The sequence below is a fragment of the Zea mays genome, chromosome 10, assembly GCF_902167145.1.
Source record: "Zea mays cultivar B73 chromosome 10, Zm-B73-REFERENCE-NAM-5.0, whole genome shotgun sequence".
NCBI lineage: Eukaryota > Viridiplantae > Streptophyta > Magnoliopsida > Poales > Poaceae > Zea > Zea mays.
Genome location: NC_050105.1, coordinates 151,502,671 through 151,529,357, shown reverse-complemented (window position 1 = coordinate 151,529,357; position 26,687 = coordinate 151,502,671). Strand labels below are relative to the sequence as shown.

Genomic DNA, 26,687 nt, shown 5'->3' with positions numbered 1-26,687 from the left:
TGTCATCGTCGACGCCTCCATGGTCGGCAACGAGGTGGAGTCAGGGAGGGCGTCGACATGCTGGACCTCCCAACCTAGCTTCAATGCCAATTGTTAGGAAGGCCACAGTCCGGCGATCACCGTTGTGGAAGACGGAAATTGGACCTCACACTATGAACTGGAATTTGTGTCGTTCTAAAACTTGCGACGTTTTCTGATGCATATATATCAACGGGAAAACTAAACACACGGAGAGCCGAGCGTCTCCACGGATGCCCGGGTATCGGCGCGTCCATCCCCGCGCCCGTACACCGCGAGTGTGTCACTCAATATGGATCTTTCACCTGGCACACATATGGATCAATCGTATACATTTGATCATTGATCTTGTCCGGCAACTGAAAGATGCAATTGCGATTTGCATTGCAAGCAATGGATGGATTGCAGCAGAAATAGAGTCGACCAGCAGCCAGCAGCCAGCAGCCCAGCATTATCTCAAGCTAGCTAACATCCGCATGCAGCTAGCTAACTACTGTCATGCATCATCCATAGCATCACCACCACCATTGACTTGTTCAGAACCAACAGGGATTCACGTTTTGGACTGGGTTGTTGGGGGAGAAGCGCTAGCAGCTGAGGGGCTTCGCATTGCAGGAATTGGTGGCCCCTCCAATGTCATGCTCATGCCCTGGGCCTGGCTTCTTACGGACCCTCCAATAATATGGCCGAGGAAGGAACCACGCAACACGCTGGACTTGCCAAACATTCACAAATCTGCTCATTGCTCGTGACGGTGGTGACGCAGATGCAGGTGAGTCACCCCACCAGTGGATCTGCAGTTATTTTGGCAAATCATCAGTCAGCTAGCTCATCGAAAACAAGAAACAGGTCAATGGATGGCGAGACGAGAATTTCAAAACCTCGAGCATCCGCCAGATGTTTTGGCGGTTCGCCTTGACGACGTGGCCGTCGACCCACACGCTGCGCTGCTTGTTCTCGTCCTCCAACCTGCGCGCCTCGTTCCCAGCTGGTGGCGAGCGCGCTATCCACCTCGCTGTGCGGGACGACGAACTCCACGGCGGCCTGTCTCGGGAAGTAGGTGACCGTGAAGGGCCTGCCCACGGCGGCGAGGCGCGCGGCCTCCATGACGTCCTGGTGGCCTTGCGGCGCAGGCCGAGGATGAGGTCGCCGTTGGGGTGGCGCATGAAGACGATGGTGTCCCCCGCCACCAGCAGCTTGGCGTCGACGAACTCGCTCCACCCGGCGGTGAGCCGGTGTTGGCGTATCTTGACTACGTAGATGTGGTGGAACTGCCACGGTTTGCCCCTGGTGTCGCGCATGACGAGGTCCTGCTCGGGCGGGTTGGCATTCAGGTCGAGCTTGGGGAAGATGTGCTCCGTGCAGTAGCGTGGGATGCAGAACATTCCGCTGGTACTCGTGTCTCTATGCAAGAGCTCATTGACGAAGTAGCTGAGCCCCTGCCGCGTGCTGTTGCTGCTGCCGGGCCCGGGCCCGGGCTCCGGACGAGAAGCGGCGGCGGGGCCTGGCCTGAGGGAGATCTTGGCGAACACCTCGTCCGTCCTGTCCTCCGCGCCGAGGCTCACGTCGGTGACGGTGCAGGTGCAGGGGAAGCGGTGCGACGCAGGGAGCGGCGCCAGCAGGTGCTGCTCGGCGTGGCCGTCGGGAAAGTAGTAGACCTCGGCGCCGACGGTAGGGACGCGAGAGAACGGGACGGCGCAGGCCAGCCAGACGTCGCGGTCTACGATGCTATCGCCATCGCCGTGGCCTTGGGGAAGCGCTGGCTCGGTCGCCATTGTCTTGTGAGTACTAGGGTTTGGCGAGGCATAGGGAGAGAAGGAAGGAGGACGGAGGAGAATGCTGTTTGGGGCGGAAGATTCGGACATATAATAATACTAGATGAATACCCGTGCGTTGCTACGGAGTAAACATCTTTCTCTTGCAGTTGTAGCATCGCAAAACAATCTCTATCTCTATTGGCCTCTTGTTGTGACTGTTGTTGCTACAATAGCAATAGCCGACAAAACAAATTGGACAGCAACAAGAGAGAAAACGACAACTCTCCATAATTGTTAAGTATGTATTAACCTGAAAGTTTTACAAAGAAACAATGTTGAGCTTATCTAAGGACTAAAATGGTGAAACATTGTACCTAGAAATAGTAATGTGATGTCACTCATTTATCGAACACTTAAAAACTCTAGTTCATCTATAGACCCGATATAGATAATAAGGAAGCATAAACAAAAGAGTCAATATAGAGTTTTATATAATAGAGAAATACATGTGGATTAAAAATGCTAAACAAAAGATCTAAAATATAACAGTTCGATCAAGTTGCATAAGATGTACAATTTTTCCAACTACTTCTGCATTTGGAAGTCCACCTTTCTATGTTATCTTTGCTATTTCTAACTTAATATAATCCAAATAGTATTGAACACTAAGAAAAATACAAAATGAGATGGAGTTGTGTTGACTGAAAACATATGTATGTAGCATTTGGAATAAAAAAAATACACTTTAAGTATTCAAGTACCAGATAATGCCAGACAAGGGATTAATGTCACAGAGCAAAGTACAAAATCCATGACGAGATATTTCATAATAGATTTAAATAAGGAAGGCTCTTGCTTAAAATATGAGGCCTTAATCTCAAAATGTGTATCTGTGATATTGAACGGGTCACCACCAATGCCTACACAAGTTGACTGCCCCAAACCTACAGTTGTTGTTTGAAACACTCATCAACAGAAATCAGACATGCATTAACCAAACATAGTCAGGTGCTCGTGCGTTGCCACGACTCACAAATTATTAATCTTTATTTTTGCATAATTTTAGATTTTTTACCGTTTAAACGTGGGAGAGGAGAGAGAGGTGAATGGAATAGTAGAGATAAGATATATAAGAAATAGGGATCTGCACCAAGAACATAAACACAAATTAATTAGCATATTCTTGATAAGGCATGAAGGGAAATTTGAAGAATTACTGAGTATTCTTCACCAAAACAGGTTCTAAGGAATGAACCACCTCCTGGATCGACTGTATATATTCAGCTTCATGGGGATCCCTCCTTAGGACACATTCAATTATTGATGTTGCTGTTTTCGATAAAGCTGGAATGGACAATTACAAAACGCAGACAAAAAATGAGCAAGATCATCATATAGTTATTGGATCGTTGCAAGGGATATAAAATAATACAGTCATTTTGGTTTGATAGAAAATGGAGCACACTGGGATAGAGGGCATAAAGAAAGTGAAAGCACAGATGATAACACCACATAAATAACAGCAACTTTAAGGCAAACTGGTTATTCCACTCCAAGCTGAAAACAAAAATGGAATATATAAATAACGATAATTTCAAGGTGAATTGGTAATTCCACTCCAAAAAGGAAATAAAACTGGAATATCTGCTTCATGCTATGTTCATTTTCTAGTAGAATATGAAGCAATTTCCAACTATGTACCAGCAGTACAGGATGAAGTAATAGATATGGTCATATTAGCATTTGTCTCTTTAATTGGACATTAGTTATAGCATTTACTTGTTATTGGACATGAATATGCTACACGCGTACAGAGAACAGAATAAAACATGTGATATCTTGAAAACCATGTTATCTACTTCTCACAATGCAGCAATACACAATTAAAACTGAGTGTTAATATATTTCCTGAAACAAATTTATTACACATTGACTGGTCCTTAAAACTGTCCCCATGTGAAATTTGAGTATAACTGTGGAAGCTGGGTCAACAAGCCGAAAACACCAACCTTTACCTTTGACATAGACCGGCACCTCAATATTGGGAGTGAGAGCAGTGAGCAAACCTCCAAGATCAATGTCCCTTTTAAGGAACCGATGAGGATTAAACTGGTCAGCATCATCACCCCAAACAGAAGCATCCATTTGCACGAGATGCAGAGGAACTACTAATATTGATCGCGCTGGCAGAGTGACACCTGAGCCAAGAGTCAAACCTGCACTCAAGGAAAATGAAATCCAAAGTGAGTCAAAATCACCTAATAACAAGAATGCGTCGATCTGGGCCTCCATGCTCCTGAAGAATTCGTCGGCTTCCTGGATTGGCCTTGTGAGCTCCTGTCTGTATCTCACCAATATGTGACAGTAGATCTCCTGCGCGCGCGCACAGTCACACACGACATGTAGATCCATTGTCTCAGCCAGTTATATACACGATCTGAAAACCCAGAAATGAATCAGTTACTCATCACGTACTGATATATATAGATATATATGTTGTAATACCATGAACCGGTCGAGCTCTGGGTCTGCTGCTCGTCGCTGTTCTTGTCTGTCGTCTGAATTCATTTCGACGTCAACAGCGAGGGCGGAAAGCCGGCTCACAATCTCTGGCGGCGCTCCGACCTCAAGTAACAAAAAAACACACACACACAAGAGAACTTCCTCATGAAAAATTGGAGAATAATATATAAGGACGGAGCTAGCACATTAAAAAAAATCAAGAAGCCATGTTAGCTTTCGCTCTCGGGCAAAATTAGCTGTAGAATTGTATGTCTCTGGGAAATCTGTTGCACCACCAGAGTCATAAGGTGGAGCAAAGACAGTGGCAGGGTTGAACGGGAGGTTGGCCTCAGACAACAGGGGCTCAACAGTGGCCGGCGCATTTAGGTGTGGTCCTTGCGATTCAGGTGGAACTTTCTTATATGGGATGAGTGTCTCTGCACAGAAGGTCACCCTCAGTGGAATAGTTAGATCCTGGTCTCTTGGTCGGGCCTGTTCATTGCGCATCATTCGAAAATTGCGCTGATGTTGCCAACGCAGTGGGCGGAATGTAATTGTGCGCTCATTAGGTTGTGGTAACTGGAGAACAGAGAACTCTGGCTCCGAGGATCCTGCTTCATCAGTGTTGGCAGGCTTCCGGCGCCGGCGCTCAGGAAGACGGAGCACATGCACGTCCCCGCACTTGGTGAGGCAATAGACCTTACCTTTGTCGGTGTATACGACGTCGGTGAGTTGGTCCCCGCAGGTGAGGCGGACGGGGTCCATGACGGCCCACCTCCTGGCACCGGCGGTGACGTATGCGATCCTGTCGATATCGCAGATTGCCGCGGCGGCGAAATCATCCTTGGCGGGGCTCGGGGTGAAGACGACCTTGGAAACCCAGCGGCTCTCATAGATCAGCGGCGGGAGGAGGATCTCCACAGCGGCGATGGGGTTGAGGAGCACGAAGACGGTCTTGCCGTTGAAGAGGACGATAGAGAGCGCGATTCAGCCGTTGCTGGAGCCAATGCAGCGGCTTCCCAAGACGATGGCGGTGAGCTCGAATGACCTCCGCGTGGGGAGGGAGGCAGCGTAGGGGCAACAGCGAGCGTCGTCAGCGACCACGAGGAGCGCGGGCGACGGAGGCGGGAGCGCGCAGCGCCACGCCGTGCAGACGCCCCGCGCGCTGGCGTACCACTTGAGGTCGAGTCGGTCTCCGATGCGGCAGAGGAGATCTGCCGGCAGGTCTGCCCAGCGCCGTAACGGTGCCATGGCGACCGGCGGATTCGAGATGCTAGGGTTTGGGAAGGGCGGATGCAGGCGATTCCCCTGCCGGGGAATTTACGATCCATTGTTCGGGTGAGGGATTTTACGAAGGTCAACCCGCAGACCACCACAAGCATTGAACCCAATAACATCGGTGAGAAGGGCTTCCGCGGACCGCTTCGTCCGCGTTTCCCTTCTCGAGGGCAGCCTCCGCCTTCTCCCTCATGGCCAGCGCGGTGAGCCCTACGGCCGCATCGAATTCCGTGGGGCCGACGAGGTGCTCCAGTAGCTGCGCGCCTCGCGCCGCCGTGCCCACGTGGCCGAACACCGCGGCGCTCCCAGGGACGGGCGTGTGATCCACCTGGGACCGGGGGAGTTGAACGCACGCACGGCGGGTGGGAGAGTGTGGACAGCGTGCCGCACCCGTCGATCGGGTCGCAGATCTGGGCATCGCGGTCGGATCTGTGCATGGCGGCGGGCAGCGGCAATGGCGAGGAGATCCGAGGAGGAGCAGGCGGGATCAAGGCGGTGGCGCTCGTGCCCCTCCGGTCTCGCTTCGGGCTGGTTCAGGGGCGGCTGCGGGCGTGCGGTCGGGCTGGTTCGGGAGCGACTGCGTGCGGCATGCGTCAGGTGGGCGGGAGGGCGGTTCGCGGCGGCCGCAGCGAGATTTGCGGGATTGTGGCGTGCGAGCGGTTCGGTGGGCGGGAGGGCGGTTCGGCGGGGGCAGTCTACGTTAGACTCTTAATAGTAGTAGAGATTAATAATAATATATACACACGTTATACGTATACGACGACGTATACTCCTCTTCCTACTTAATGCCCTGAGTTGAGAGATCTCTTTCTGTGTGCAGTGTACTAAGGTACCGTTTTGTTCAAATATTTGTAACGTAATGGGTAAGTGATAACGTTAAATTATGTTTGTTTTAGTCCAACCGTAATCAGATACCATACTAAAAATTGATACCGGACTATTCAAACTTGTTACCGACAGTAATCGAGATTAAACCATTACCATTACCCTTTACGTTACATTTCGTGAACCAAACATCACCTAATTTCTTACCCCGCTAATTAAATCGGTCGGCACTCTTTAATTTTATTCGGTACAAACTGTATATTTGTTTTTTACACTGCCTACGCATGTCGTGCTTTAACGACAACTAGTTGCCCGTGCGTTGCGACGGCTCACAACAATACACACGTAAATTATCTGCCAAAATATCTCAAGATTTTTTTATTGAATTTCTCGCTCTTCGCATCATATTATTTTTGATTTGGCTAACTGATGTTGTTGTTTACTCCATCCAATATATTTTGGTACAACACGTCAAATGAAGAAAGCGATTAGAAAATAGTTCACAACGACGGACTATACGAACATATATTATAGAATGACATAATTTTATCATACAAAGATCAAATAAGAGGAAGTTTAGGAGCTCAAGTTTCTAAAATAAGTCACATAAACTTAAACTTCCCTTGTTTTGGCGCGAACGGCGCTCTAAGGCTCGTAGTAATACCTCGAGTCTTGCTGCCCCAGCCAAGATGGTGGATATTCAAGGTTTGACTATGTCGGTTGTTGATGGTATACTCGAAGATGTCGTTCCTGATGATCTACTGCTTGAATTACCTAAGATCAGAGTTATTGATGTCCGTATAAATTGCCCGGACGAGGTTAATTCTGCTAGTTTGTTGGCCGAGCCAGAGGTAAGCTTGCTAGTCCCTGAGGGTGTTTCAGCTCCTGTCCTCGACCTTATATAGTCAAACCAGCATGAGGTGCTAACTAAACCACTTCCCAATTTGAACTGGTAACCTCATCAGTAGGGCATTGAGTGTACCTTTTATTTTTAGCACGAGCAAATGACACCGACTTTAGTCGTCCTGACTTAAGCCAATTGCTCCGTTTAGTAGGGTATAATATGCACCCTTTGTATGTAAGCGTGAGCATGTGACACCGTCTTAAGTCGATGCCGACTTAAGACGACTGCTCCGTTAGTATGGTACGATATGTACCATTTGTTTGTAAGCGTTAGCATGTGACACTGTCTTAAGCCGATGCTGACTTAAGTCGATTGCTCCGTTAGTAGGGTATAGTATGCACCCTTTGTTTGTAAGCGTAAGCATGTGACACCAACTTAAGCCAATTGGTCCGTTAGTAGCATGCGAGAGTACAATTGTATGTGGAAAAAGGAATAGAAGCTTTATTGAGAATGAAGTCATCGAATTACAAGTGGTAGCTTACCATCTAGAGTTTATGGCGCTACTAAGGGTAAAACTTATTGAGGTGCTCAATGTTCAATTAGTTCCCTATCGGAGTACCATCCATCTGAGTTAGTCGATATGTCCTGGAGGTAACTCCTGCTCCCGATGATAACCTGGTTGATGTTGCTCCATGCGTCTCACCGACTGTTGATGACTCAGCGCATGTCGTTTTCCGGATGAGTGGGGGAAGAAGATGGTTCGCTGCCCGGGTAAGGATCTGCCGATAGCCTTTTGTGTCCGGGGTGCACGAAAGTAGGCCGTTGGCGATCTAAGCCAGGGCTCCGTCGACTTCACTCGGCGTGTTCAGGGCTCGAGCGAAGTCGGGCAGTAGGTTCCGATGGAGAAGCAGGTTCTTGCGTCGGAGCCTGGTGTCATGCTCAGCTTGTCCCCGCTTGCGCCCATGGGTGTGGCGATGATCACAACGTCGGGAATTGCAAGCGCTCACGGAGCGCTCTATCGTTAGGAGTCTCTCCTACCTTCAGATGTTTCGTCCCGGGAGATGGGTTGAGTAGGATCCCCTTCCCCGGCTTTATGGTGACGTCGAATGTTACGGCGTTGTTCCGACGTACTCTTCCCTAGATAAAGAGGACATCCGGGAAGAAAGAGCTTGGGGGCGACGTCTCGTGCTCCGGCCATCTCCTTAGAGAGCGGAGCGGTCAGAACAATCGCCGGTCTTGTTCTCCTGGCTACGCCAGTGCCAGGGTTACCCGCTTCTTTTCGCCGAGTGATCCGATTCCACGTCGAGTGGGTGACATGGACAAAGGGGTCCACCACGATATATGTGCAGCCTCAGTCAGCTGAGCTATAGGTAGGACTGGGCATTCGGGTATACCCGAAAATTCGGGTCGGGTTTTTCGGGTTTTAAAAAATTCGGGTATTGAACAGTCGAACCCGAACTCGACCCGATTTTGTCGGGTACCCGAAAATTCGGGTACTCAAAAAATCGGGTTCGGGTTCGGGTAATTTACAGTTACCCGATTTAACAGGCAATAAAATGTACAGGCAATAAATATGCCGGTTTAACAGGCAATAAAAATCGGGTACCCGAAATTGTAGACAACAATAAAATGTACTTTCAGCCAATAAATCTGGACAGCTATAGACAACAATAAAATGCAGACATGCGACATGCCTAGTCGCCTACACAGGAAAGAAACGATAGCAATAACATGTCTTTCCAGGCAATAAATCCATTTAACACAGCTACAGACAGCACAACAGCAGCAATAAAAAACCACAGGTCCACAGCTACAGCCTACAGGCAATAAAATGCTACAGACAGTGAGACAAACAGCTACAGGCAAATCACACATACAGACATACAGTCTCAAGTTCTCAACTGTCAAATTATTACACACAGGCACACAGCTCACAGTCACAGCCTCACACAACTCTTTGCTGACCGTGGACTGGTAAGCTACAACCTCCAGGCTTTTTGTGATCTTGTAACTTGTAAGCTGCAACCTCCATTGCATGACCAATGTATGAAAGGCTACAGCCTACAGGTCAACCATTTTGCTCATAGAAGTAAGCAGTAGCACACAAAGAAATTAAGGATAAAGTAAAACATAAGTGCTTTCAAACCTTAAGTAGCAGGTCTTTCATCAGATTTAGAGGGAGGACATCTAATGCTGCTTGGCGTTGATTGAGACTTGGAAGTGGTAGGATTTTCTTTCCCTTTTCCTTTCCCACCAAATTCTTTGATCATCTTTGATTTTGCAGCTATCATAATGCCTTTATCATCTTTGATCTTGCTAAAATGGTTCCACACATCTGATCTTGGTGCCATCTTCTTCCTTTCATGTTGTGCACAATCCTTGTCAAGGTCAACCACCTCTTGATCAGCAGCCCCTTGTGATTGTGATGGTTGTGTTTGTGTCCCATCATTGTCTAGAGTGCCAGTGCCCACTGATTCCATGCCCTTGTCCAATATGTCTTCAGGTTCAGGCATCTATTAAAAAGGAAACACATAGTAAGGAATTAAAGAAATGATATCTGCTAGATCAAATCATATTAAGAACTACTATTTCTACTGATCAAATCTGCTAGAGCAAATGTGTTAGAACAAAAATCTGCTAGATCAAATCATATTAAGAACTACTATTTCTACTGATCAAATCTGCTAGAACAAATGTGTTAGACTTAGAACAAAAATCTGCTAGATCAAATCATATTAAATTATTAAGAACTACTATTTCTACTGATCAAATCTGCTAGAACAAATTTACTAGACCAAAAATCTGCTAGATCAAATCTGCTATAACAAAAAAACCAAGCACTGAGCACTTAGCAGTTAGCACATACGTTGCAAGATTCCTCCGATGTTGGTGCCGTTCTTCAATGTTGGCTTCACTACACCACGAGCTCGGCACCGGGCAGTCGAGCGCAGGTCGCGGGCGTGCACCGTGGCACCGTGCTGGGCTCGCGCAAATCAGCCTGGGCGCCTCCGCGGTCGGCACGGCGGTCAGCTGGGCGTCGCCGTACGCGGCTCGGTGCAGGATGGTCGGCAGTGGCAGGACGGCGACGTGGCGCGGTAGCGGACCGTGGACTGGTGCTCCTTGTTCGACGGCGGCGGCTGCTGCTAGCTAGGGTTGGATTGGATGCACAGGTCGGAGGACGGAGGTCGCCTAGCTACTCGCCCTGGACCGCTGGAGCCGAGAGGCCTCTGGAGTCTGGAACTCTGGACTGATTGCATGCGCCTTGCTTTTGCTTGTCCGTAATGGGCCATTGCCCATTGGGCCTTGTTCCTTGTGTTGTATTGTATTCGGGTACTAGTTTCCTAGTCGGGTACCGTGTAATTGAACTCGAAATTCTCTATAAAATTTCGGGTACCGGGAGGTTATACCCAAATTAGATTTCGGGTTTCTCGTGTTCGGGTATTTCGGGTTCGGGTTTTTCGGGTTCGGGATTCGGGTATCGGGTTTTATGCCCAGTCCTGGCTATATGTGTCGTAATGGTCCTGGTCCCACCCCACGCGAGCACAATTCTGTGCAGGGCGGAAGCTGGTCGAGATCCTCGCACCTTAGAGTTCGTCGGTGTAGTTCTTGTTGGACTTAGGCGAGGCGAGCCCGCCCCCGCATTTGGTGCCATCGGAGAAGATCTTTTCCCGGATGGGTTCGCAATGCGGTGCAGGATGCATTTCTGATCTACAATGCACGAGAGGGATCCGAAGCAGAAGATCTCCCTAGCATTGAAGGTGACCGGGATGCAGAAGATGATAGCCATAGAGTCGTCGTAGATCAACGTCGCACCCCTACCTGGCGCGCCAGCTGTCGGTGTTTGTAACCCAACTGCGCACCATGGTGTTTCCCACGTGATGTTTTTGGGCACGACAACATCATTAACCGCGACTCGATGGTATGTGCGGGAGCACGTTGGACTTGCACTAATGAGTTATTCATGTTCGGGCCGTTAGAAACCAACAAATAGGTAGTTGGTACTGGCTAGATCTCTAACGCGCAAGTCGATATTGGCAGGTCCGGTTCTAATGAGACTAGAAAAAAACAGCGCCCTATCGGACGCTATACCAGTCACGTGGGAGTTTTTTTATCTTCATCTTGTTTGGACTCGTCACTTGCTACAGGTAGCAACTGGAGCTAAAAGTTTATCCCTGGTACCTATCATTACATACTCTGGTGCAGCATCAACCATAAGTGGCAACAACCCGAGTAGATACATGAGCTTTATCACCCGAAGGACCAGCTTTTGCTAAACAGAACTCAGATAGTTTTGTGTTGTACTCCTACATAAGTAAAATCATCACAATTAACAAGGTAACATGCATTGTCTAAGCATAATATGAAACATATTGAAATTAAACATATAAAATATCACATCAAGAAGAACATTTGATGTCTTAAAATCCATCCTATAAATGACAGGTTTGGGACCTCCATGGAGGAAGGCAATATGATAACATAACAGCAGCAAGCAACGGTCATATGTAGTTGGCTCCTCGAATCAATGAATCATAGACTTACTTAAAGCTCTTACCATGTCGGCTTCAATTGTTTCCGTATAATTAGAAATCTCAGTTAGCAACTGAAATGTGCTACAATGGATTACATAAAGCCATTTGGATTGAAAGATAAGGAGCACAGACAATTGACAGACCGAAAGGGGAATTTCTTAGAAATCAGATTAGCATACGACTTTTACTTCGTACTGATGAGCATGTAGCATTCAAACAGTTCGGCGCGAGCTCATAAATAATAGTGCAAGTTGCCACCAGGTAATCTAGCAAAGGAGGAACAGAAGGTTTAATGCATCATCTAATGTTGTATTAGTCTGCTCTAATCAGCCAAACCAGCAGCAAGAATGGTTTCAGTCAACTCACATCCAAGTAGAGTTTGAGTCCAACGGCTAAAGTTCTTCAATAGCAGCATTTTCCAATTGAATCAAAAGGCAGGCCGATGGTGAAGGTGTGTCCAATGAAAAAAAGCCTCGACGATCCCAACAGCTACCTATCAAGGAAGGAGTCAGGCATTAAAACAAGTAGCTGGCAGGGCAGCACATGTAATGAGCAGGATCAGCATGGCGATTAATATTAAGACCATGTCTGCGACTGTTCTTCCACCATAGTAAATGGATCCTCCATGCACCCGTATTTTATGATAGACTGTATCTACAAATGTCTCGCTCAGATCCAAATGGCACATAGTTGCATATATTCAACAACCTCGTTAACATGCTGTTGGTGATTTGACTAATATAGTTGCTAAGCACAAAAGTTGGACTTTTATGCAGCTAGTGTGAAAGAATGCTCACCACATGGAGGCACATAGTATGAGCATGAACAGATACTCGACATTAGGCCTGCAACGCCATTTGCTACAGCAATCCATGACGCCTCTGATATATCAATGTTCACAATACTTAAATGTCATTTCTTTAGAGATCTCCATCGATGTTACACTTTGTTTTCCTCAAACAGAAAAGACTGCAATCGAATGACACTTCATTTTTAGTCCAGTTTGACAAATAGGCACCAGTTCCTAATGATTAATGCATGGGAAACTTTGCCAAATTTATCAAAAATCTGATTAGCAATTCATAATAGAAAGCGAAGCATGGACCATAGATGCAGAAGAGTATTATTGATGTACCGGTAGTTCAATCAACGGAATATACATATACTATTTCAGTAACAAAATATATGAATACCTGAAGTTCAGACAGATCCATCCAACAAAAGAACTTATGATCTAAGTCCAACAGCAACACATCAATACTAATGTTCACTAATGATGCACATTGCACAATTCTCAGATTTGGCATACTAAAGAATCAGATAGAGCCTATTTTCTTTCATATGATTAACCAGGTGCCACTGGTTGCCCAATACATTTTCAGAATACCGAATTTCAGGGCACCTGCTCCTATATATCCAACCATCACATTTAAAAATTAACACATCTGATGACCTCTCACGGAACACACAACATAGATCCAATGGTAGGATCACTTATCAAGGTGTGTGATCTTACCCTTCGATCACCCAATTCTATAAGCTATAAATAACAAGTGTATCATCAATCAGCTCCTCTAAGTAAATACAGCTTAGGACAAGGTAGTACCTCGCGGTCATCAGTGACCTTGAGCACAAGCTTCCCCTCGCAGTGCCGGTACTTCATCACGTAGCGGGTCTGCAGACACACGCGCACAAACAGGTTAGGTAGGATCAGACACACGGAATGGAGCAGGAAGGAATTTGGAGAAGAAGAGAGGGGATCGGGTGACGACGGTGTACGGTGTTGGGGTCGGCGCGGAAGAGCTGCACGGACCGCTCCACGAACTCGTCCCAGGAATCCACGTACACCATCGCTGCGGCAGAAAAGGGGAGCGTGCGGCGTGGCCGGATCTAGGTGGGGCGAACTTGCGGGACGAAGAGGCCGCCGCGGGACAAATACGGTTTGCTTTGCTGCTCGTCCTGGCCGCGGCGTGCTGCGTGGACCCGCACGGCGTCACGGACCACATAAGCAGCGTCATCCGACGCCGAGGCGATGACGACCGCGCATGGGAGCTAGGCCAATGCCAGCGTCAATCAACGGAAGGCAAGCCGGCGTACACCGTTTGCATCTGCTCGCACCCCCGCGGCCTGTCTGGGTACGCGCGAGTCGCAGCTCGTGTACCGCGCGGCCGTAACAGAGGGCGCCGGTGTGTGGCGTCCCCAACGGCGCGCCTCGACGCAGACGCGACGGCGGATCTAGGGCCACCGATGCACCGATGGGTGGGAGACGAGCGCGTGGAGGTCCCGGTAGATGGGGGAGCTGATGCCAGACCTTGATGGCGTGGAGATCCAGGATGAGAGACCGTGGGTCTGGGACCAAAGCGTGGTGGTCGAGGGGAAGGCGGCGGCGGAGCGAGAGGAGGAGGAGGAGGTTCTACGGACTCAAAATTGGAGAGGGAGCGGCGGACAAAATCGACTATTCAGGGAGCCTGTGGTCCTGTTCCGCGGAGTGCAGAGGGGCGCTGGCCCTGTGCCTATCTGGCTGTCTCTGTCCTTGACGTCCGGCGGAGTGTGGAGAGGCGCTGGCCTAAGCTGGGACCCACGGAAGAGTGCGAACCCGCCGAATGCGGGGAGACGTCCAAAACGCTTGACGTTTTAATAACTTAGGCCCCCTTTGGAACACAGGAATGTGAAAACATAGGTATAGGAAAAACAAAGGATTAGAGTTGGCTATGAATTGCAATCCTATATGAATTGGGAATGCACAAAAAATTCTCACCTGGCATTTGGATGCTGTGCAGGAATTTGAATAGAGAGATAAGAGTCATAGGAAAGTTTCCAAGAGGTTGGACCTCTTGTTATTTTCCTCCAAAATTTGTATGGAGGAAAGCAATCCATAGGAATTTCAAAGGATTTGATAGGATTGAATCCTGTGTTCCAAAGACTCACACAGGAATTTTTCTTGTAGGGAAGGAATCCTTCAAAAATCCTTCATATTTCCTGTGTTCCAAAGGGGGCCTTAGATTAGTATCGAGCACATATGTTACCACGTCACCGGTTGTTATCGGTTCTGGTTGCGAGCATGAGGCCCTGATGCACCTGTGACTTGTTTTGATTCTACACTTCTTGAACCGAGCCACTACCAATTTACTAGGAGTCTAGCTACAAAGGTGCTTATTCAACTGGTCGTCTCTTAAGAAAACGAGTAAATTGGTAAGTGGTTGGGCCGTTTAATTTTGGTTCAATTTCAAATTGTGTCCAAGTCTAATCCAGTAGGGGCAACAAAAGCATAATTGAGGGAGAATTGGAATTTTGATTGATACAAGGATAAGGGAAAAAAAGAAGAAGAAGACAAACCCCAGTCCGTATTCATTGTTGGGCCGAATTCTCATAGGCCGAGCCGAACCCTACACCAATACTCTCTGTCCAACCGTGGCGAGCGAAGAAGGGAAAACCTGAGAAGGTTCGCGAGAGCAGGTTACTTGCGGGCTGCGCCGCGCCGCGCCGCGCCGCCTTTGCCCCTTCCCTTCCATCGCGACTTGCGAGGGGAGAGTTTGGGACTCGCTGCCCCTCTTCGCTTCCCACCAACCTCCTCTTCTCCGTCGATTCCATTCGATTCGAATTCGCGATCGCCCACCACCGCACCAAGCGCCAAACCCTGACCCTGATCCTAATCCTGTGCGCCACAATGGCGGAGTCGGAGAAGGGCGCCGCCGCAACCACCACCGCCGCCGCCGAGCCTGGGTCCGGCCCGCCGCACGAGGACGAGGATGCGCTGCTCGCCCGTGCCCACACTGTCATCTCCAGGATCCTCGACCGCGAGCTCGACCCCAACCCTCGCCTCCTCCACACCCTCGCCACCATGTGCGAGCTCCACGAAGCCAGGTCAGTGCTGCTGCGCTTCACTCAGTCTCTCATCCGCTCCTATCTCTATCCATCCCTTCATTCCTTTTCCTACCTTTAATTTGATTCTGCTGTATTTATGTGAGCCGATTCTCCTCCCCGTTATCTAGATTGCTGCTTCCCGCCATACTTGATTTTGTACTAGGGCGTTCCACCTATCCTATCCCTGCTTCACTTGATTTTATACAAGGGCGTTCTACCTATCATATCCCTACCTCCCGGCCGGATTGCACCACCGTTAGTGTGCGTGTGCGTGTGCCTTTTCGTGTGGATAGCAACTCGCTCTGCTTTGCGTGTTACCTGCCGAGTTCCAGGCGGGGAGCTACATCCCTATCCCTATTTTAAACAGCTAGGAAGTACTGTCTGTCAACTTAACAGCTATCTACTGCCCCGCAATCTTTCTTCTGAGGCTTCATGCAAATAATTAGTTCAATTTTTACCATGTGGACGCAGAGTTGCAGACTTGTTTCATTCAGTTATGTGCAGCTAACCCAACGTTTAATAACACAAACACAGGAGTTGCAGACTTGCTTGTTCGATTGCCTCCTAACCATTTGTTTCCCTCTGCAGATATCTTGAGTTACGTGCAGCTGACCCAACGTTCAATAACACGAACACAAGGAGCACATTTACAATTGGGAAGCTGGCCAATTTGCTCCGGGTGCATAGCCTATTCTGGAGTTCTTTATGCACCAATTTAGTTTTATTTTGCCCGTTAATTGTATGACTAAGCGATGTTACTTCAAACCTATCAACAGGACAATGACGAGTTTTATGAGTTGGTGTTTTGTAAATTCTTGTCCGACACCTCCTACTCTGTTGCTGTACAAGCCGCTGCTGCTAGGCTGCTCTTGAGCTGTCACTCTGCCTGGACGGTTGGCTTCTCCTCTATACATTTGTGCCATGCACTCTTTTTGTTGTCTCCTCTCAATCTATTCAAACTGTGCTAAACTTTTCGTTACGCCTTCCTTTTCCTTTTCCTCAGCCTCCGTATCCTCATGTCTTTGAAGACTCTATCATAGATAATATTAAAAAGTGGGTAATGAAGGATCCTGAAGCATCTAATGAATGTGAGTGGAAGTATCTAGGAAAAAATAAACCCACAGATGCTGAGATGCTGAGAACATATGCGATTGGGTTGCTTGCTATGGCATTGTGCAGGTACTATTAGTGTCCTCATTGATTTATCATCTGGTGTGATAATGTTATAATTTTACTACCGAATACATCATGATATTCATCCAATTCTTGCACGTTTCATTTTTTCACCTCAGTGGTGGGCAATTGGTAGAGGATGTCTTGACTTTGGGGGTGCCAGCAAAGCTCATGCACTTTCTGCGCATAAGAGTCCTTGGTGATGCCTCATCTTCTCAAAGAGATGCTAATCATCCACAAGACACCAAATATCCTCGAGGCAGAGACGATAATAGGGGTAAATCACGTCTGGCCCAAGATGGTTCTCGGTTGGATGGAACAAGGGTTGGGTATGGAATATTGACCAACCCAACAGCAGAGAAGGACAATGAACCTGGTGTTGTAATGAGGCAAGCATATGGAGAAAGGTCATTGGATGGCACTTTTGCCTCATCAGATAATTCTGACGTCCCTGAGGTTGATTGGACCAATGATAACTCTTATGGCACAATTGTTTGTGACACAAAGTCAAAATATGGGGAAAAGACTTCTGTGACAAGGGCTCTTAAAGATGAAGAGATCAGCGAAAATGGTGAACTGTTGAAGAGAAAGCTGAGTCGAGCCCCCTCTCGACTTAGAGTGAAGGGAAAAGCAGGAGACAACTTGCCTGAATGTGAAATGACACCTTTATCACCAACCTCTGGATTGAGAATCGGAGGTCGGGCTTCCAGAGACAGGAATGTGGTGAGGGTTGATGACCCAAAGAAGGCAACTGATGTGAACAATAGTTCTGCAGGCCTCGAGTTGTTTAGCGCTATTTCCAAAGAAGAATATGAAGATCGTTTGAGGGATTGCATTATTGGCTTGAAGGATATATCTGACATCGTTTTGAAGGCAGTGAGAGCTGCTGAGGCTGAGGCCAGATCTGCAAATGCACCTGATGAAGCTGTGAAAGCAGCAGGTGATGCTGCTGCCGAGCTTGTGAAATCTGCTGCTTTGGAGGTATGGAACATCTTTAAACTTGTATGGCAGATAGCCTAGCATCTGTTTCATACTTCATCAGTGACATATCATATATTTGGAGAGCTACAATTCTGTAGGTTTGGAAAGCCGAAAATAATAGTGATGCGGTTATAGTAGCGGCAGAGAAAGCTGCATCTGCAGTTGTAGAGGCTGCAGTGTCGACTAGTGTCTCACGGTAATGGGGAGAAATGCTTACACAAATGCACATTATGTTTCACATTGTTTTCTGTCACTGACCCTTTTATTTATCTGAGAGTTCACTTTGATGTTACAGAAGCACAAATCAAGTTGGTGAAGAACGTGCAGCGGAAGAAGCTGTACAAACCAGCGAAGACCAGGATTTGGAAAATTTTGTTATCAGTGACAAATCACAGCTCTTACAACTTAGAGAAAAATATAGCATCCAGTGTCTACAGATTTTGGGAGAGTATGTTGAAGCTTTGGGTCCTGTTCTCCATGAAAAAGGTGTTGATGTTTGCCTCACATTATTGCAAATGAGCATGAAAGACCAGGAGGGATGTGACCACTTTGCTCAACTCCCTGATGTTCTTAAATTAATTTGTGCATTGGCTGCCCATCGAAAATTTGCTGCACTCTTTGTTGATCGTGGTGGTATACAGAAGATCCTCTCTATTCCTAGAATTACCCAGACATATATGGGTCTTTCTGCCTGCTTATTCACTTTCGGGTCTCTTCAGGTAGACAACCATACTTGTTCATGAAATCTTAATGCTAGTCTTCTACTTCCTTTTCTGCCATGCTAATCTTCTGATATGCTTGCAGTCTACCATGGAACGTGTTTGTGCGCTCTCCTCTGACACACTTGACAGTGTTGTTGAATTAGCACTTCAACTTCTTGAGTGCCCACAAGATTTAGCTAGAAAAAATGTGGGCATCTTTTTCGCTGCTGCTTTTGTGTTCAAAGCTGTTCTTGATCTATTTGATGCACGAGATGGGATGCAAAAGCTTCTCGATATCCTATATGGTTGCGCATCTGGAAGATCTGGCAGTAATTCTGGAGGAGCAGGATCCTCCAATGTAAATCAAGGGAATGATCGGTCACCTGCTGAAGCTTTGACTGCATCAGAGAAGCAAGTTGCATACCATACTTGTGTTGCTCTACGGCAATACTTTAGAGCTCATCTCCTTCAGCTTGTTGACTCCATTCGGCCAAGCAAAAGCATCCGCAGTATTGCTCGGAACACTTCTAGTGCACGAGCTGGCTACAAACCTTTTGACATTAGCAATGAAGCTATGGATGCTGTCTTTCGTCAGATCCAGCGGGACAGAAAGTTAGGCCTTGCTCTTGTGAGAGTTCGTTGGCCTGTGTTAGACAAATTTTTTGCCTCAAATGGTCACGTGACTATGCTGGAGTTGTGTAAGGTAAAACACACTGCACACATGCATTGTTGGGTTATGTGAGGCTTGTTAATAACCTGATTTGATTCACAGTTTCAGGCACATGGTGATCGCTATTTGCGTGATTTAACTCAATATGCAATTGGAGTTCTTCACATCATAACACTTATGCCACAACCACATGTCCGCAAATCAATAGTGCAGGGAACATTAAGCAACAATCGTGCTGGTATGGCTGTCTTATTAGACACGGTGAAAAGTTTTGACTACATTGATCATGAGGTACGGTCTCACTTTGAAAATATGAATGAATTAAATAACCTTTGCAATTCTCTGATGGTTTCTGAAGTGTTATTTCAAATATCAGCTCTTATTGTTACTCAGTGAACTTCACAAATCTGCTTACACTTTTGAGCTACAAACCTACATCATTCTGTGCCCATTTCACAAACCCACCAGGCCACCATTACTTGGGCTACATTCTCACAATAGTAAAACTTCGTGATAGTTTTCATTTCATGGTCAGCTGGGCCCACTTGTAAGCGGCATGCTCTTGGCCAGATGAGCCCATGTCAAATTTGATGAGCTGTGGCTGATGTGGGCCCAATTGGTCATGAATGGTCACAAGTTTGTAGTTTTGTGAGAAGACTGCTCAAGTATTGGCAGTTTTGCACAAAATATGGTGTGTCTGACTATTAACCCAAGATATTGGTGAGGTTGTGAAAAATCTGCTTTCACTGTTTTTGTGAATCAGGTGATCTGTCCAGCACTGAATGTCCTCGTCAATCTTGTATGCCCGCCTCCTTCTATCAGCAACAAACCATTGTCAACTGCCAATCAGCAACCTGCAGCCGCGCAAGCACTTGCTTCAGAAAGCAGAGATAGGAACTTCGAAAAAAGTATTTCAGATAGGAATCTACTAGCAAATCAGGGTGAATATCGTGAAAGATCTGGTGATGGCAACCCTGCTGAAAGGAACAATACCTTGCATCAAGGAACTCCTAACACACCTGTTGTGACATCTGGAGTAGTCGGTGATCGAAGAATAACATTAGGTGTTGGAGGTGGTGGTCCTGGTCTTGCTGCTCAATTGGAGCAAGGATACCGTCAAGCTCGAGAAGTTGTAAGAGCCAATAATGGCATAAAAATTCTTTTACAGCTTCTCGGTTCTCGGATGGTTACACATCCTGTGGCTATAGATTCTATTCGAGCGCTTGCCTGCCGTGTCCTGCTTGGCCTGGCTAGAGATGATACAATTGCACATATACTGACCAAGCTCCAGGTATTGCATACTACAGAACATAACTTATCTCATATCCAGTGTTACAAACTACAGTCATAGTGGTAACTTATAATTATTGTTAACTATGATTCCACTGCAAGCTGAGTACTCCCTCTGTTTTTTATAGGGCCTATTAACATTTGAAAAGGTCATCTTTATCAGTTTTTCTACCACTTTTATATGTCCTTGTGCCTTTTTAATATAGCACAAGATGATTAGTTTTGTCAAATAATTCTCTGATGCGCACCTTGAAGATATTTATCCACTCATTGTTTCAGGTGGGGAAGAAATTATCAGAACTGATCCGTGATACCAGTGCCCAGACATCTGCGGGCGATAGTGGAAGATGGCAAGCTGAGCTGACCCAAGTGGCAATTGAACTAATTGCGGTAAGCACTTTCATATTATGTGATTATAGGTAATAATTTTGAAGATTCAACCCTCTAAACAGGCCATGTTGGTTAGATGCGTCCTATGTTCACATGATTCTTTGGCAGGTATTGACAAATTCTGGAAAAGAAACAACATTAGCAGCAACTGATGCTGCTGCTCCAGCATTGAGGCGCATCGAGCGAGCTGGGATAGCTGCTGCTACTCCTATCTCCTACCACTCAAGGTTTAATTTCTGTATGATTGTTTTATTGCATCATCTTGCTGCTTTGAGTTCTTTTTTTTTTCTTATTCCTTTTTTGGGTCTGTATAGGGAACTGATGCAGTTGATACATGAACATCTTCTTGGGTCTGGTTTCACTGCCACTGCTGCCATGCTGCAGAAGGAGGCTGGCCTTGCACCTTTACCATTGATAGCAGCGGTGCTTCCTGCCCACCAAGTTGCTGCCCTGGAAGCATCATCTGTTCAGCAACAGTGGCCCTCTGGACGTGTTCAGGGATTTCTCTCAGATAAAATAAATATGTCGACAGATCAATCTGCCCATAGATCAGATTCTATCCCGCCTTCATCTAAGAAAAAAGCACTGACCTTCTCATCCAGTTTCTCACGAAGAGCTCAGACTCCACATTCTGTTTCTGGCAGCAGAACAAGCAACATCCTTAAAAGTCCTGTACCTATTGCGGCTGATACTAGAGATGCAGAAATGTTGAATAAGACACCACTGTCGCTGCCACTTAAGAGGAAGCTTGTGGATGTGAAGGATAATAATTCTGTATCAGCAACGAAGCGCCTCGCAACAACTGATCAAACGTACCAACCCTCTGTATTCCAAACTCCTGCTCCTACTCGCAAAGGTCTGTCAGTAGCAGTAGATTCTCCTACTTCATTTCATTGTGGCCGGACAAACTTCAACTATGTTTCTACTGAAAACTTGGACAATTCTCAAAGCACACCAGGAACGTTGATCACCACAACACTTCCTGGTGTGAATGATCAACAATCAGGAAATTTGGAACGTATGACACTTGACTCACTGGTTGTACAATACTTGAAACATCAACACCGCCAGTGTCCTGCTCCAGTTACAACTTTGCCACCACTTTCTCTTTTGCACCCTCATGTTTGCCCTGAGCCTAGTCGCAGCCTTAGTGCACCTGCAAACATAGCTGCTCGTATGGGTAGCCGTGAGATAAGAAGGCAGTTTAGTGGGATCCAGATACCTCGTAGGGATCGTCATTTTATATACAGTAGGTTCAAGCAGTGTCGGGTTTGCCGTGATGAGGCATCACTATTGACTTGCATGACATTTCTTGGAGATGCATCTCGAGTTGTGGCTGGTAACCACACAGGTGAATTAAGGATATTTGACTGCAACACGGCAAATCTCCTAGAGACCCAAACATGCCACCTACATCTTGTTACAACGATGGAGGCGACATGTTCTGGTGGACACGAGCTTATTCTCACATCCAGCCTAAATGAGGTTAAGATCTGGGATGCCTTCTCGGTATCTGCAGGGCCTTTGCACACATTTGAGGCCTGCAAAGCTGCTAGGTTTAACCACTCTGGAACTTCATTTGCTGCCCTTTCTACTGATACAGCTCAACGGGAGGTTCAGTTGTATGATGTGCAGACATATACTCTTGCTACACAGCTTCCTGATAACACTAGCAGTTCAGGTTCGGGCCGGGGTTACATACAACCCATTATACATTTCAGTCCTTCAGACACAATGTTGCTTTGGAATGGAGTCCTGTGGGATACAAGGCAGCCAAATTTTGTACATCAGTTTGACCAGTTCACAGATTACTGTGGTGGTGGCTTCCATCCGGCAGGAAACGAGGTATGTGTTTTTTTCCTTGAACCATACTAATTAATCTCGTTTCTGTCCACCTCATAGCACGTTATTGTGTGTTTACGGCATCCTAAACTTAACGTATCACTTCTCTCTCATGACTATGTTAGTAGGATTGTTTGATATACTTCCTCTTCTTCCAGGATCTGTTGTTTAGTTCAGCAGCATATCTGGTTAATGTCATTGTACCTCAACCTTGCCCCATTTTGTATTAACAGATTTTCTAGGATTCAACTTGATCTGATCTTTCGAGCCCAAAAACATTGCACAATAATTTTTTTGAGTAGAATGAGTGCATGTAGTAGCAGAACAACAAGAGCCTTACAAATCATCAGCATTGATTAATTGGCATTAAAAAATCTGTCGGCTGTTGAAAATGATAGTACATTTATCGTAGTACATGGGTATTGGTGATGATGAACAATGGTCTGAAAGGATAATTTATTTACTGTGGCTTTGCTACCAAATTTATTTGTTGTGTGTTCCATTATTTTAGAAAGAGGAACTTGTTGCTATTGTGTTTGTCTCCTAATCTTTGTCTTTAAATATTGTACAGGTGATCTTAAATTCGGAGGTGTGGGATCTGAGGAAGTTCAAGCTTTTACGGAGTGTCCCTTCCCTGGACCAGACAGTAATAAAGTTCAACGGCACTGGTGATGTTATCTATGCCATCCTGAGGCGTAATCTTGATGACGTGACATCATCCATCAATGCTCGGAGGGTCAGGCATCCTCTTTTCCCTGCATTCCGCACGATTGATGCGGTGACTTACTCGGATATTGCAACCGTCCAAATCGACCGCTGCGTACTTGATCTTGCCACTGAGCCCAATGATTCTCTTATTGGGGTGGTTGCTATGGACGATCACCAGGAGCTTTTCTCTTCTGCCCGCTTGTTCGAAGTTGGCAGGAAGCGAATAACCGATGACGATTCAGACCCGGAGGATGCAGGTGAAACCGACGATGACGACGACGACGATGGCGACTCTGATGATGATGTTCTCCTTGCGCCGGTGCTGGAAGGGGATACAGATTCCGAAGAGATTAGTAGCAGCAGCGATGATGGTGATGAAGATGGTGGTGACGATGATATCCCCAGTTCGGATGACATTGAAGATGACCCAGAGTACATTGATGGTGGTGGTGATTTTGAAGGGGGAGGGGGCTTGATGGATATTTTGGGTGATGACGAAGGGGAAGGCGATGAGAGTGATATGATGGAATCCTTTAGCAGTGGCGACGAGGAGGGTTGGATCATGTAGTTTTTTTTTGGGTAGTGCAGCCCTGCCGAAGATGGAGCATGGCCCTGTACAAGTCAATATTTATACGCTCACATTATGATTGTAATTATTATTTCCTGGTTCTTTTGAGCAGCTCCTGCCCTGCTAGGGAAATGTGGAACATAATGGAAGATGGTGTAAGTAAAGGTGGGAAGAGAACAATCTAATACCAATCGATTAAAAATCTATCTATCTATTAATTAATTAATTTATTTGTGGTGTGTGATCTGACTTTGGTTGTGGTGCTCACTGTCAATGAAGGTCGATGCTAACTGCTGATACCTGCTTCCTTTTCTTGTTAAGATGTCATGAGAGAGAATCCTACCACTGAATATTTTCATCAATACCATCACCATTATGATAGTGTATAGTTTGACTGAAATTCATGTTACAGGCACGCATTACAACACAAAACTACCAATGGCAGGCAAGATACTAAGAGTCAGATTTGGAGTCTGCTCATAATCATGTCGAACTCTCCGCTGGCGTGCACCTGCCGCACCGTTCTGTCGTAGTCGTCGTCATCGTCATGGTCGTCTTCTTCTTCCTGTTGCTCTGCTTCGTCGGGCCTGGACGGTGGCTTGGGCACCGTCTGCGCCTCCTGCACGATCCTCAAGATCTCCTCCACGCTCTGCGACGAGTAGGCGGGTGCTGCTGTCGCATTATTGCTGCTGCTGCTGCTGCTGTCTCCCTGGCGGCTGTAGTAGTAGGCTGCCTGCGCCTCCTCCTTGAGCTCCCTCGGCAGGTTCTTGAGGTACCAGGGGTGGGTCTTGATCTCGCTCATGGTGATCCTCTTGTACGGGTTCTGGACGAAGATGCGGGAGAGGAGGTGGCGGCAGTTGTGGGAGACGTGCACGTACTCGGGGATCTTGTACTGAACCGACATGATGCGCTGTATTGTCTTCCTGAAGTTCTTTGGGTCCTTTGGATCCTCGAACGGGTACGCCCCCACCAGCATGACGTAGAGCGTGACTCCGCACGACCAGACGTCGGCGTGCTTCCCGTCGTACTCTCGCCGCGACAGCACCTCGGGCGCGATGTACGCCGGCGTGCCCACCGTTGACTTCGGTCGCGAGTGCAGCACCGAGGACTTGGAGTAGCCGAAGTCGCAGATCTTGAGGCGCGGCGCCGGGCTGCCGTCCAGCAGCGTGTTCTCCAGCTTGAGGTCCCGGTGGCAGATGTTCATGGCGTGGCAGAAGCTGACGCCGCAAACCAGCTGCTGGAAGAAGTAGCGCGCCTCGTCCTCGTGGAACCGCCCGGCGTCGCAGATGCGCTCGAACAGCTCCCCGCCCGCAGCGTACTCCATCACGATCGCAAGGTGCGTGGGAGTCAGCACCACCTCCTTGAACCGGATGATGTTGGGGTGGCGGAGGGAGCGGTGGTTCACGATCTCGCGGAACACGTTCTCGTCGATCTATCAATTAATCCATCAATTAGATACTAGCTAGCAAAGAAGACGCGACGGCTAGACTGACTACTCACCCTGTTTCCTCGCTCTATGAACTTCATGGCCACCAGCTCCCTCGTGTCCTTGTTCCTCATCAGCTTGGCCACCCCGAAGTTGCCCGCCCCGATCTCGCGAACGGGCTCGTACTTGTCCATCGGATCCCTTGCCTTCCTAGCTAGCTTATCTTGCCTTATCGTGGATTGGAGGTCAGCTAGCAGGGAGGGAGAAGACGACGAAGGGGGATGTGGGTGGAGCTGAGTCACTAGTCAGTCAGTCCAGACGGAGGAGCAGGTGCTGCTGTCTGTCTGTAAAACTAGCCACCCATCGCTTTCAACGACAGCGACACCCAAATTTAAAAGCACTCCACTCCATGCTTGCCTGCTCACCATTTCTTATCTCCTTTTTTTTTTCTTTTCTTTTTGAAATTTCTTTTAAAATGTCTGGTTTGGCTGCGCTCCGATCCACCACCGCGATACATCACCTATTGATACCCAACGATGAAATGCATAGTGTAGTGTTGATCGTAGTATAGCAGTAGAGCGTGTTATAACTGGTGTGCTTGTGTCAGAAGAAAGTGATCGTCTTACCCTTTTATATCTCAAAGGGTTGAAACTTACAGAGGGGATCTATTTTCTACTAGAGAGAGACAGTGACAGAGAGAGAGATTGACTCCCTCGGGTTATCGCGGTAGGTCTTCCGTAGGGTCATGTGTAGGCATACTCTCGGTATTGTCACACCCGGGTTTTAGGGGCACCAAAACCCGGACGCCGTCACCAAGTGTGCTGAGACCAAGTCTCACACATATGATGACTCATGGTACAGAAACGAATGCCACATCTTTACTATATAATAGTCCATGCTAAATAATTACATCATATGCACACAACGATCCAGCAACCCTAGTTGACTGGGAGACGACAGTCTAGACCACTCACGAACTCATCACGACATCCTCCACGCGCCTCATCCTGTGGTACCTATTCTTGGCCGGAGGGGATGTGAGTACAACAAGAGTGAGCTCACATACGTTCATCACTCAACAAGTTGTGAGGAATAATGTGCATGAAATCACCAAAGGTGGGAGCTCATGTGAAGTGTAAGGCTTACCAAATGAGATGGTTAAAGCTGAGTATTGCTTTTAAAGTTGGTCAAAATTTTATTAGCAGTTACTAAGTATAAGTAGATACCAACCCAATTAAGTAAGATATCAAATTAATAACAACACCCACAATGCAATGTGTCGGTACCCTGAAACAGGGGTACCCCTTACTACAGTGTG

At 47.2% G+C, this 26,687-nt stretch overlaps 3 protein-coding genes and 1 pseudogene across 3 annotated transcripts; 1 reads left to right on the top strand and 3 right to left on the bottom strand.

Moving 5' to 3' along the window:
- Positions 1–305: 305 nt before the first annotated feature.
- On the bottom strand, positions 306–1,793 carry LOC103642222 (auxin response factor 13). The gene is given in 5 exon segments (XM_008665532.2): positions 306–377; positions 744–812; positions 900–984; positions 986–1,136; positions 1,139–1,793. Coding segments are annotated over 5 exon segments (1,032 nt in total).
- Positions 1,794–4,484: 2,691 nt separating this feature from the next.
- Positions 4,485–5,627, bottom strand: LOC103642976 (uncharacterized; annotated as a pseudogene).
- A 9,630-nt stretch (positions 5,628–15,257) lies between these two features.
- LOC100502197 (uncharacterized) lies at positions 15,258–24,173 on the top strand. The gene is made up of 14 exons (NM_001363231.1): positions 15,258–15,620; positions 16,209–16,299; positions 16,397–16,513; positions 16,624–16,799; positions 16,913–17,774; positions 17,873–17,970; positions 18,070–18,493; positions 18,579–19,178; positions 19,248–19,436; positions 19,909–20,436; positions 20,715–20,825; positions 20,934–21,052; positions 21,140–22,670; positions 23,239–24,173. The coding sequence occupies exons 1-14, from the start codon at positions 15,424–15,426 to the stop codon at positions 23,941–23,943; spliced, it is 5,748 nt and encodes a 1,915-aa protein (NP_001350160.1). The 5' UTR covers positions 15,258–15,423; the 3' UTR covers positions 23,944–24,173.
- A 122-nt stretch (positions 24,174–24,295) lies between these two features.
- On the bottom strand, positions 24,296–25,805 carry LOC100193827 (uncharacterized). The gene is made up of 2 exons (NM_001138909.1): positions 25,444–25,805; positions 24,296–25,375 (listed from the first exon to the last, which is right to left on the bottom strand). Exons 1-2 carry the CDS (start codon positions 25,561–25,563, stop codon positions 24,404–24,406), a joined length of 1,092 nt encoding a protein of 363 aa, NP_001132381.1. The 5' UTR covers positions 25,564–25,805; the 3' UTR covers positions 24,296–24,403.
- Between the last annotated feature and the right edge of the window lie 882 nt (positions 25,806–26,687).